The sequence below is a fragment of the Hemiscyllium ocellatum genome, unplaced genomic scaffold (genome assembly GCF_020745735.1).
Source record: "Hemiscyllium ocellatum isolate sHemOce1 unplaced genomic scaffold, sHemOce1.pat.X.cur. scaffold_1241_pat_ctg1, whole genome shotgun sequence".
Lineage (NCBI taxonomy): Eukaryota > Metazoa > Chordata > Chondrichthyes > Orectolobiformes > Hemiscylliidae > Hemiscyllium > Hemiscyllium ocellatum.
Window position 1 is genome coordinate 87,081 of NW_026867718.1, and position 12,920 is coordinate 100,000.

At 56.9% G+C, this 12,920-nt stretch overlaps 1 protein-coding gene across 2 annotated transcripts in view; it reads left to right on the plus strand.

The window, feature by feature from the left end:
• Nucleotides 1-12,920, plus strand: part of LOC132809453 (forkhead box protein P3-like) — an 82,052-nt gene that overhangs the window by 53,655 nt on the left and 15,477 nt on the right. For both annotated transcript variants that reach the window (XM_060822568.1, XM_060822569.1), the window contains exons 5-7: nt 7,500-7,592; nt 8,231-8,318; nt 10,556-10,624. In XM_060822568.1, coding sequence (XP_060678551.1) covers nt 7,500-7,592; nt 8,231-8,318; nt 10,556-10,624 — 250 coding nt within the window. The remainder of the gene's footprint in view (nt 1-7,499; nt 7,593-8,230; nt 8,319-10,555; nt 10,625-12,920) is intronic.

Here is a 12,920-nt window from a genome sequence, read left to right on the forward strand (position 1 = left end):
GTGCAGTGTCAGTGCTGCAGTGATACAGGCGGAGAGTGCAGTGTCAGTGCTGCAGTTATACAGGCGGAGAGTGCAGTGTCAGTGCTGCAGTTATACAGACGGACGGTGCAGTGTCAGTGCTGCAGTTATACAGACGGACGGTGCAGTGTCAGTGCTGCAGTGATACAGGCGGAGAGTGCAGTGTCAGTGCTGCGGTTATACAGGCGGAGAGTGCAGTATCAGTGCTGCGGTTATACAGGCGGAGAGTGCAGTGTCAGTGCTGCAGTTATACAGGTGGACGGTGCAGTGTCAGTGCTGCAGTGATACAGGCGGAGAGGGCAGTGTCAGTCCTGCGGTGATACAGGCGGAGAGTGCAGTGTCAGTCCTGCAGTTATACAGACAGAGAGTTCAGTGTCAGTGCTGCAGTTATACAGGCGGAACGTGCAGTGTCAGTGCTGCAGTTATACAGGCAGAGGGTGCAGTGTCAGTGCTGCAGTTATACAGGCGGAGGGTGCAGTGTCAGTGCTGTGGTTATACAGACGGAGAGTGCAGTGTCAGAGCTGCAGTTATACAGACGGACGGTGCAGTGTCAGTGCTGCAGTTATACAGACGGACGGTGCGGTGTCAGTGCTGCAGTGATACAGGCGGAGAGTGCGGTGTCAGTGCTGCAGTGATACAGGCGGAAGTGCAGTGTCAGTGCTGCAGTGATACAGACGGATGGTGCAGTGTCAGTGCTGCAGTGATACAGGCGGAGAGTGCAGTGTCAGTGCTGCAGTTATACAGACGGACGGTGCAGTGTCAGTGCTGCAGTTATACAGACGGACGGTGCAGTGTCAGTCCTGCAGTTATACAGACGGACGGGGCAGTGTCAGTGCTGCAGTGATACAGGCGGAGAGTGCAGTGTCAGTGCTGCAGTTATACAGGCGGAGAGTGCAGTGTCAGTGCTGCAGTTATACAGACGGACGGTGCAGTGTCAGTGCTGCAGTGATACAGGCGGAGAGTGCAGTGTCAGTGCTACAGTTATACAGGCGGAGGGTGCAGTGTCAGTCCTGCAGTTATACAGACGGATGGTGCAGTGTCAGTGCTGCAGTGATACAGGCGGAGAGTGCAGTGTCAGTGCTGCAGTTATACAGACGGACGGTGCAGTGTCAGTGCTGCAGTGATACAGGCGGAGAGTGCAGTGTCAGTCCTGCAGTTATACAGACGGACGGTGCATTGTCAGTCCTGCAGTTATACAGACGGACGGTGCAGTGTCAGTGCTGCAGTGATACAGGCGGAGAGTGCCGTGTCAGTGCTGCAGTTATACAGACGGACGGTGCAGTGTCAGTGCTGCAGTGATACAGGCGGAGAGTGCAGTGTCAGTGCTGCAGTTATACAGACGGACGGTGCAGTGTCAGTCCTGCAGTTATACAGACGGACGGTGCAGTGTCAGTGCTGCAGTGATACAGGCGGAGAGTGCAGTGTCAGTGCTGCAGTGATACAGGCGGAGAGTGCAGTGTCAGTGCTGCAGTTATACAGACGGACGGTGCAGTGTCAGTGCTGCAGTAATACAGGCGGAGAGTGCAGTGTCAGTCCTGCAGTTATACAGACGGACGGTGCAGTGTCAGTGCTGCAGTGATACAGGCGGAGAGTGCAGTGTCAGTGCTGCAGTTATATAGGCGGAGAGTGCAGTGTCAGTGCTGCGGTTATACAGGCGGAGAGTGCAGTGTCAGTGCTGCAGTTATACAGACGGACGGGGCAGTGTCAGTGCTGCAGTTATACAGACGGACGGGGCAGTGTCAGTGCTGCAGTGATACAGGCGGAGAGTGCAGTGTCAGTGCTGCGGTTATACAGGCGGAGAGTGCAGTGTCAGTGCTGCAGTTATACAGACGGACGGGGCAGTGTCAGTGCTGCAGTTATACAGACGGACGGGGCAGTGTCAGTGCTGCAGTGATACAGGCGGAGAGTGCAGTGTCAGTGCTGCGGTTATACAGGCGGAGAGTGCAGTGTCAGTGCTGCGGTTATACAGGCGGAGGGTGCAGTGTCAGTGCTGCAGTTATACAGGCGGAGGGTGCAGTGTCAGTGCTGCAGTTATACAGGCGGAGGGTGCAGTGTCAGTGCTGCAGTGATACAGGCGGAGAGTGCAGTGTCAGTGCTGCAGTTATACAGGTGGAGAGTGCAGTGTCAGTGCTGCAGTGATACAGGCGGAGAGTGCAGTGTCAGTGCTGCAGTTATACAGACGGACGGTGCAGTGTCAGTGCTGCAGTGATACAGGCGGAGAGTGCAGTGTCAGTCCTGCAGTTATACAGACGGACGGTGCAGTGTCAGTCCTGCAGTTATACAGACGGACGGTGCAGTGTCAGTGCTGCAGTTATACAGACGGACGGTGCAGTGTCAGTCCTGCAGTGATACAGGCGGAGAGTGCAGTGTCAGTCCTGCAGTTATACAGACGGACGGTGCAGTGTCAGTGCTGCAGTGATACAGGCGGAGAGTGCAGTGTCAGTGCTGCAGTTATACAGGCGGAGAGTGCAGTGTCAGTGCTGCGGTTATACAGACGGACGGTGCAGTGTCAGTGCTGCAGTTATACAGGCGGACGGTGCAGTGTCAGTGCTGCAGTGATACAGGCGGAGAGTGCAGTGTCAGTCCTGCAGTTATACAGACGGACGGTGCAGTGTCAGTCCTGCAGTTATACAGACGGACGGTGCAGTGTCAGTGCTGCAGTTATACAGACGGACGGGGCAGTGTCAGTGCTGCAGTTATACAGACGGACGGTGCAGTGTCAGTGCTGCGGTTATACAGGCGGAGTGTGCAGTGTCAGTGCTGCAGTTATACAGACGGACGGGGCAGTGTCAGTGCTGCAGTTATACAGACGGACGGGGCAGTGTCAGTGCTGCAGTGATACAGGCGGAGGGTGCAGTGTCAGTGCTGCAGTTATACAGGCGGAGAGTGCAGTGTCAGTGCTGCGGTTATACAGGCGGAGAGTGCAGTGTCAGTGCTACAGTTATACAGGCAGAGAGTGCAGTGTCAGTGCTACAGTTATACAGGCGGAGAGTGCAGTGTCTGTGCTGCAGTTATACAGACGGATGGTGCAGTGTCAGTGCTGCAGTGATACAGGCGGAGAGTGCAGTGTCAGTGCTGCAGTGATACAGGCGGAGAGTGCAGTGTTAGTGCTGTATTTATACAGGCAGAGAGTGCAGTGTCAGTGCTGCAGTTATACAGGCGGAGAGTGCAGTGTCAGTGCTACAGTGATACAGGTGGAGAGTGCAGTGTCAGTGCTGCAGTGATACAGGCGGAGAGTACAGTGTCAGTGCTGCAGTTATACAGACGGACGGTGCAGTGTCAGTGCTGCAGTGATACAGGCGTAGAGTGCAGTGTCAGTGCTGCAGTTATACAGATGGATGGTGCAGTGTCAGTGCTGCAGTGATACAGGCGGAGAGTGCAGTGTCAGTGCTGCAGTTATACAGACGGACGGTGCAGTGTCAGTGCTGCAGTGATACAGACGGAGAGTGCAGTGTCAGTGCTGCAGTTATACAGGCGGAGAGTGCAGTGTCAGTGCTGCGGTTATACAGGCGGAGAGTGCAGTGTCAGTGCTGCAGTTATACAGACGGACGGTGCAGTGTCAGTGCTGCAGTGATACAGGCGGAGAGTGCAGTGTCAGTGCTGCGGTTATACAGGCGGAGGGTGCAGTGTCAGTGCTGCGGTTATACAGGCGGAGGGTGCAGTGTCAGTGCTGTGGTTATACAGGCAGAGAGTGCAGTGTCAGTGCTACGGTTTTACAGGCGGAGAGTGCAGTGTCAGTGCTACGGTTTTACAGGCGGAGAATGCAGTGTCAGTGCTGCAGTTATACAGACGGACGGTGCAGTGTCAGTGCTGCAGTGATACAGGCGGAGAGTGCAGTGTCAGTGCTGCAGTGATACAGGCGGAGAGTGCAGTGTCAGTGCTGCAGTGATACAGGCGGAGAGTGCAGTGTCAGTGCTGCAGTGATACAGGCGGAGGGTGCAGTGTCAGTGCTGCAGTGATACAGACGGACGGTGCAGTGTCAGTGCTGCAGTTATACAGGCGGAGAGTGCAGTGTCAGTGCTGCAGTTATACAGGCGGAGAGTGCAGTGTCACTGCTGCAGTGATACAGGCGGAGGGTGCAGTGTCAGTGCTGCAGTTATACAGGCGGAGAGTGCAGTGTCAGTGCTGCGGTTATACAGGCGGAGGGTGCAGTGTCAGTGCTGCAGTGATACAGGCGGAGGGTGCAGTGTCATTGCTGCAGTTATACAGGCGGAGAGTGCAGTGTCAGTGCTGCAGTTATACAGACGGACGGTGCAGTGTCAGTGCTGCAGTGATACAGGCGGAGAGTGCAGTGTCAGTGCTGCGGTTATACAGGCGGAGGGTGCAGTGTCAGTGCTGCAGTTATACAGACGGACGGTGCAGTGTCAGTGCTGCAGTGATACAGGCGGAGAGTGCAGTGTCAGTGCTGCAGTGATACAGGCGGAGAGTGCAGTGTCAGTGCTGCAGTGATACAGGCGGAGGGTGCAGTGTCACTGCTGCAGTGATACAGGCGGAGGGTGCAGTGTCAGTGCTGCAGTTATACAGGCGGAGAGTGCAGTGTCAGTGCTGCGGTTATACAGGCGGAGAGTGCAGTGTCAGTGCTGCAGTTATACAGACGGACGGTGCAGTGTCAGTGCTGCAGTGATACAGGCGGAGAGTGCAGTGTCAGTGCTGCGGTTATACAGGCGGAGAGTGCAGTGTCAGTGCTGCGGTTATACAGGCGGAGAGTGCAGTGTCAGTGCTGCAGTTATACAGACGGACGGTGCAGTGTCAGTGCTGCAGTGATACAGGCGGAGAGTGCAGTGTCAGTGCTGCGGTTATACAGGCGGAGGGTGCAGTGTCAGTGCTGTGGTTATACAGGCGGAGAGTGCAGTGTCAGTGCTGTGGTTATACAGGCAGAGAGTGCAGTGTCAGTGCTACGGTTTTACAGGCGGAGAGTGCAGTGTCAGTCCTACGGTTTTACAGGCGGAGAGTGCAGTGTCAGTGCTGCAGTTATACAGACGGACGGTGCAGTGTCAGTGCTGCAGTGATACAGACGGACGGTGCAGTGTCAGTGCTGCAGTGATACAGGCGGAGAGTGCAGTGTCAGTGTTGCAGTGATACAGGCGGAGAGTGCAGTGTCAGTGCTGCAGTGATACAGGCGGAGGGTGCAGTGTCAGTGCTGCAGTGATACAGACGGACGGTGCAGTGTCAGTGCTGCAGTTATACAGGCGGAGAGTGCAGTGTCAGTGCTGCGGTTATACAGGCGGAGGGTGCAGTGTCAGTGCTGCAGTGATACAGGCGGAGGGTGCAGTGTCATTGCTGCAGTTATACAGGCGGAGAGTGCAGTGTCAGTGCTGCAGTTATACAGGCGGACGGTGCAGTGTCAGTGCTGCAGTGATACAGGCGGAGAGTGCAGTGTCAGTGCTGCAGTGATACAGGCGGAGAGTGCAGTGTCAGTGCTGCAGTTATACAGACGGACGGTGCAGTGTCAGTGCTGCAGTTATACAGGCGGAGAGTGCAGTGTCAGTGCTGTGGTTATACAGGCGGAGAGTGCAGTGTCAGTGCTACAGTTATGCAGGCGGAGAGTGCAGTGTCAGTGCTACAGTTATACAGACGGACGGTGCAGTGTCAGTGCTGCAGTGATACAGGCGGAGAGTGCAGTGTCAGTGCAACAGTTATACAGGCAGCGAGTGCAGTGTCAGTGCTACAGTGATACAGGCGGAGAGTGCAGTGTCAGTGCTGCAGTTATACAGACGGACGGTGCAGTGTCAGTGCTGCAGTGATACAGGCGGAGAGTGCAGTGTCAGTGCTACAGTTATACAGGCAGAGAGTGCAGTGTCAGTGCTACAGTGATACAGGCGGAGAGTGCAGTGTCAGTGCTGCAGTTATACAGACGGACGGTGCAGTGTCAGTGCTGCAGTGATACAGGCGGAGAGTGCAGTGTCAGTGCTGCAGTGATACAGGTGGAGAGTGCAGTGTCAGTGCTACAGTTATACAGGCGGAGAGTGCAGTGTCAGTGCTGCAGTTATACAGACGGACGGTGCAGTGTCAGTGCTGCAGTGATACAGGCGGAGAGTGCCGTGTCAGTGCTGCAGTTATACAGACGGACGGTGCCGTGTCAGTGCTGCAGTGATACAGGCGGAGAGTGCCGTGTCAGTGCTGCAGTGATACAGGCGGAGAGTGCAGTGTCAGTCCTGCAGTGATACAGACGGACGGTGCAGTGTCGGTGCTGCAGTGATACAGGCGGAGAGTGCAGTGTCAGTCCTGCAGTGATACAGGCGGAGAGGGCAGTGTCAGTGCTGCAGTTATACAGGCGGAGGGTGCAGTGTCAGTGCTGCGGTTATACAGGCGGAGAGTGCAGTGTCAGTGCTACAGTTATACAGAAGGACGGTGCAGTGTCAGTGCTGCAGTGATACAGGCGGAGAGTGCAGTGTCAGTGCTGCAGTGATACAGACGGAGAGTGCAGTGTCAGTGCTACAGTTATACAGGCAGAGAGTGCAGTGTCAGTGCTACAGTGATACAGGCGGAGAGTGCAGTGTCAATGCTGCAGTTATACAGACGGACGGTGCAGTGTCAGTGCTGCAGTTATACAGACGGACGGTGCAGTGTCAGTGCTGCAGTGATACAGGCGGAGAGTGCAGTGTCAGTGCTGCAGTTATACAGGCGGAGAGTGCAGTGTCAGTGCTGCAGTGATACAGACGGACGGTGCAGTGTCAGTGCTGCAGTGATACAGGCGGAGAGTGCAGTGTCAGTCCTGCAGTGATACAGGCGGAGAGTGCAGTGTCAGTCCTGCAGTGATACAGGCGGAGAGTGCGGTGTCAGTGCTGCAGTTATACAGGCGGACAGGGCAGTGTCAGTGCTGCAGTTATACAGGCGGAGGGTGCAGTGTCAGTGCTGCGGTTATACAGGCGGAGGGTGCAGTGTCAGTGCTGCGGTTATACAGGCGGAGGGTGCAGTGTTAGTGCTGCAGTTATACAGGAGGAGAGTGCAGTGTCAGTGCTGCAGTTATACAGACGGACGGTGCAGTGTCAGTGCTGCAGTGATACAGACGGACGGTGCAGTGTCAGTGCTGCGGTTATACAGGCGGAGAGTGCAGTGTCAGTGCTGCAGTTATACAGACGGACGGTGCAGTGTCAGTGCTGCAGTGATACAGGCGGAGAGTGCAGTGTCAGTGCTGCAGGTTGAGAGTGGAACTGTTTCAGGTGGAGATGTTGAGGGGTCAGTGCTACAGGCAGAGTGTGTGTGCGCGCGTGCTGGACTCCAGATCCACTGGCCTGACCCTCAGCCCGTTTTCCCTTCAGTTTTTGAGGCTGAGGGAGCCTTACGCCTGTCTTGTTGCGGTGTAACAGGCAGTGCGAGTGTGCGAGGGTCTGCCTGAATGCGGAGTTGGAGGGAGTGGTTGGAGGTTTATGCGCACAGGGGCCGGGTCGGCTGGGAGGGGGCTGTTTGCCAGGAGGGGACAGGGAGGGAGGGTTGAACCTCACCGTGAATGAGCCTCTCTGTGTGCGTTCCTCCTGTAGGGAGTGTGGGTCCTCCAACCCCCTGTACCTCCACGGGTTCTGTCAGTGGCCGGGCTGTGAGCAGGTGTTTAAGGAGTATGAGGCCTTTCTAAAGTAAGTTCAGTTATACTGTCAGGCAGTGCCGCCTGTGTGTGTGTGTGTGTGTGTGCGCGCGTGCGCGTGCAACTGTGTGTGTGTGTGTGTGACTGTGTATGGGTGAGTGTGTGTGTGTGTGTGTGGTGTCAGACAGTGTCTTTGTGTGTGTGTGTGTATATGTGTCTGAGAGTTCTGCGAGTATTTGTGTGTGTGTACGTGTGTGAGTGTGCATGCGTGTAAGTGTATTTGAGTGTGTGTGAGAGTCAGAGTGTGTGTATGTGTGTGAGAGTATGAGTGAGTGTGTATATATGTAAATGTGTGTGAGGGTGAGTGAGTGTGTCTGAGTGACTGTGTCTGTGAGGGTGAGTGAGTGTGTATATGTGTGAGTGTGTCAGTGTGAGTGAGTGAGTGTGTATATGTGTGAGGGTGTCAGTGAGTGTGTGTGTCAGGGTGAGTGAGTGTGTATATGTGTGAGTGTGTCAGGGTGAGTGAGTGTGTCAGGGTGAGTGAGTGTGTCAGGGTGAGTGAGTGAGTGTGTATATGTGTGTGTGTCAGTGTGAGTGAGTGAGTGTGTATATGTGTGAGTGTGTCAGTGTGAGTGAGTGTGTCAGGGTGAGTGAGTGAGTGTTGTCTCTCTCTCTCTCTCTCTCGGACAGGCACCTGGATGACGATCACTGTCTGACTGACACCAGCAGAGCCCAGTGTTTCCTGCAGAAGGCCCGGGTCCGTCAGCTGGAGCAGAAGGTAGGTCCCTCACTACCCTCACCCTCCTCACTACCCTCACCCTCCTCACTACCCTCACCCTCCTCACTACCCTCGCTACCCTCACCCTCCTCACTACCCTCACCCTCCTCACTACCCTCACTACCCTCGCTACCCTCACCCTCCTCACTACCCTCACCCTCCTCACTACCCTCACCCTCCTCACTACCCTCGCTACCCTCACCCTCCTCACTACCCTCACCCTCCTCACTACCCTCACTACCCTCGCTACCCTCACCCTCCTCACTACCCTCACCCTCCTCACTACCCTCACCCTCCTCGCTACCCTCACCCTCCTCGCTACCCTCACCCTCCTCACTACCCTCGCTACCCTCACCCTCCTCACTACCCTCACCCTCCTCACTACCCTCACCCTCCTCACTACCCTCGCTACCCTCACCCTCCTCACTACCCTCACCCTCCTCACTACCCTCACCCTCCTCACCCTTCACACCCCCCTCACCCTCCTCACCCTTCACACCCCCTCACCCTTCACACCCCCCTCACCCTCCTCACCCTTCACACCCCCCTCACCCTCCTCACCCCCCTCACCCTCCACACCCCCCTCACCCTCCTCACCCTTCACACCCCCCTCACCCTTCACACCCCCCTCACCCCCCTCACCCTTCACACCCCCCTCACCCTTCACACCCCCCTCACCCTCCTCACCCTCCTCACCCCCCTCACCCTCCTCACCCTCCACAGCCCCTCACCCTCCTCACCCCCCTCACTACCCTCACCCTCCTCACTACCCTCGCTACCCTCCCCCTCCTCACCCTTCACACCCCCTCATCCTCCACAGCCCCTCACCCTCCCCACCCTCCTCACCCCCTCACCCTCCCCACCCTCCTCACCCTCCACAGCCCCCCACCCTCCTCACTCCCCTCACGCTCAACACTCTCCTCACCCTTCACACCCTCCTCACTACCCTCACCCTCCTCACTACCCTCACCCTCCTCACTACCCTCACCCTCCTCACCCTTCACACCCTCCTCACTACCCTCACCCTCCTCGCTACCCTCACCCTCCTCACTACCCTCACCCTCCTCACTACCCTCGCTACCCTCACCCTCCTCACTACCCTCACCCTCCTCACTAACCTCACCCTCCTCACCCTTCACACCCCCCTCACCCTCCTCACCCCCCTCACCCTCCACACCCCCCTCACCCTCCTCACCCTTCACACCCCCCTCACCCTCCTCACCCCCCTCACCCTCCACATCCCCCTCACCCTCCTCACCCTTCACACCCCCCTCACCCTTCACACCCCCCTCACCCTCCTCACCCTTCACAGCCCCTCACCCTCCTCACCCCCCTCACTACCCTCGCTACCCTCCCCCTCCCCCTCCTCACCCTTCACACCCCCTCATCCTCCACAGCCCCTCACCCTCCCCACCCTCCTCACCCTCCACAGCCCCCCACCCTCCTCACTCCCCTCACGCTCAACACTCTCCTCACCCTTCACACCCTCCTCACTACCCTCACCCTCCTCACTACCCTCACCCTCCTCACTACCCTCACCCTTCACACCCTCCTCACTACCCTCACCCTCCTCACTACCCTCACCCTTCACACCCTCCTCACTACCCTCACCCTCCTCACTCCCCTCGCCCTCCACGCCCTCCTCAACCCCATCACCCCCCTCACCCTCCACACCCTCGCCACCCCCCCCTCACCCCCGACACACTCCTCACTCCCCCCACCCTCTCCACCCCCTCCAACCCCTCCACCCCCCTCCCTCCATCTCCAACCCCTCCACCCCCCTCCACCCCTTCCATTCCCCTCTGCCCCCCTCCTCAACCCCTCCATCCTGTGCTGCCCTCCGACTCCCTCCATCCCTTCACTGCCTCTCCCCATCCCCTTCCCTCATCTCTTCCTCCCTCGCTCTTTGCCCCTCTGTCTCTCCCTCCCTCCCCTTCCCTCTATCTCTCTCTCTCTCCCTCCCCTTCCCTCCATCTCTCTCTCTCTCTCCTCACTCCGTCTCTCCCTCCCGCCTCCCTCTCCCTCCCCCTCTCTCTCTCTGCGCGGTGTGAGGGAGGCTGGAGACATTTTGCCGACCTCCCCTCGCGGTGGGCGTTGCTCCTGTTCCAAGTGGGGCCGAAGTTGTTGTTAGCGGTTGCCTCAGTGCTGTGCTTTCTGATCTCTTCCCCCCCCTCCCCCACTCCCCCCTACCCCCCCTCCCCGTCCCGCTTACCCCCCCCCCCCCCCCCCCCTCACAGCTGGTATTGGAGACAGAGAGGCTGCTGGCCATGCAATCGCAGCTCGGGGCAAAAGAATCGCTGGCACACGTGAGTAACGGGCACAGGGCAGGTACTGGGGGCAAGAGGTGAGGGGGCAGGACGCATACATTCCCCCCCCCCAACTCAATCAAATCGCCGCTCATCAGATCACCCCCCCCAACTCCACCTCCCCCCGGCCTGGAATATACCCCCTCGATTCCCCCTTCCTGATTAAACCCCTCGGCCTGGAATATAACCCCTCGATTCCCCCTTCCTGATTAAACCCCTCGGCCTGGAATATAACCCCTCGATTCCCCCTTCCTGATTAAACCCCTCGGCCTGGAATATAACCCCTCGATTCCCCCTTCCTGATTAAACCCCTCGGCCTGGAATATAACCCCTCGATTCCCCCTTCCTGATTAAACCCCATCTCTGTCTTCAATGAGTGACCCCATAACTCTGAGATGATGCCCTTCTAGAGTCTCCCACACGAGGGGACGGGGAAGGGTCCTCTCCCCGTCTCCCTCCTGTCGTGTCCCCCTCGTGTGTGTGTTCCAAAATGGCTGCCGCTTGTTCTGATGGGACCGGGCGCCACCCTGCTCGCCCCCCCCCCCCCCCCCCCCCGTGAATCCTCCGAGTGAATTTCCCTGCGCTCCCTCCGATGCTGGGTTCATCTCTGCTTGGATACGTGGCCCCGGGAACGTCCAGGTGTCCCAGCTGTGCCCTCCGTCGGCTTGGCAAAAATCCTCCCCGACGTTTACATTCCCCAAGACAGGCCGACGTTCTGGCCCGAGTCATAGAGCAGTGCCGCACAGACCCTTTGGCCCATCCAGTCCGTGCTGACCCTAATCCCCAATGAACCGGCCTGCCCTCCCCCAGCTCCTGACCCATATCCAAAACCTTCTTAGCGCATTTCCGCCCACCACTTCCTCGAGAAATTCATTCCACACGTGCACCACCCCCCCTCTGTGTACAAAAATTGACCCCCCCCCCCCCTCCTCGTGTCTATAATCAATCTTTCCCACCCCCCACACCTTTGACCAACAGGATCTGGACCAGATGGGCTGAGAAGTGGCAGATGGAGTTTAATTCAGATAAATGCGAGGGGCTGCGTTTTGGGAAAGCAAATCTTAGCAGGACTTATACACTTAACGGTCAGGCCCTGGGGAGTGTTGCTGAACAAAGAGACCTTGGAGTGCAGGTTCATAGCTCCTTGAAAGTGGAGTCACAGGTAGATAGGAGAGTGAAGGCAGCGTTTGGTATGCTTTCCTTTATTGGTCAGAGTATTGGGGACAGGAGTCGGGAGGTCAGGTTGCGGCTGTACAGGACATTGGTTAGGCCGCTGTTGGAATATTGCATGCAATTCTGGTCTCCTTCCTATCGGAAAGATGTTGTGAAAGGGTTCAGAGAAGATTGACAAGGATGTTGGAGGGTTTGAGCTACAGGGAGAGGCTGAACAGGCCGGGGGCTGTTTTCCCTGGAGTGTCGGAGGCTGAGGGGTGACCTTATAGAGGGTTATAAAATCATGAGGGGCATGGATAGGGTAAATAGACAAGATCTTTTCCCCCTGGGGTGGGGGAGTCCAGAACTATAGGGTTATAAAATCATGAGGGGGGGACATGGATAGGGTAAATAGACAAGGTCTTTTCCCCCTGGGGTGGGGGAGCCCAGAACTAGAGGGGGGTAGGTTTAAGGTGAGAGGGGGGAAAGGGACCTGAGGGGTAACTTTTTCCCCCCAGACGGTGGTGCGTGTGTGGAACGAGCTGCCAGAGGAAGTGGTGGGGGCTGGTACAATGACAACATTTAAAAGGATGGGGGGGACATGGATAGGAAGGGGTTAGGGGGAAATGGGGCCAAGTGCTGGGGAACGGGACGAGATTAATTTATAAACCTCTATAAGGTCACCCCTCAGCACCCGACGCTCCGGGGAAAACAGTCCCCGGCCTATCCAGCCTCTCCCTGTAGCTCAAACCCTTTCCTGAACCCTTTCCCAACATCCTTCCCAGTCAGGGGGAGACCAGAACCGAACGCGGTATTCCCAAAGCGGCCTCACCGATACAGCCGCAACATGACCTCCCGACTCCTGTACTCAATACTCTGACCAATAAAGGAAAGCATACCAAACGCCTCCTTCACTATCCTATCTACCTGCGACTCCACTTTCAAGGAGCTATGAACCTGCACTCCAAGGTCCCTTTGTTCAGCAACACTCCCCAGGACCTGACCGTTAAGTGTATAAGTCCTGCCCTGTCATGAATATGCTGTAAAAAAATTGTGTGTGTGTGAGTACATGTGAGTGTGTGTGTGTGTGTGTGTGTGTTTGTGAGAGAGAGAGAGTGTGTCTGTGTGTGAGAGAGAGTGATTG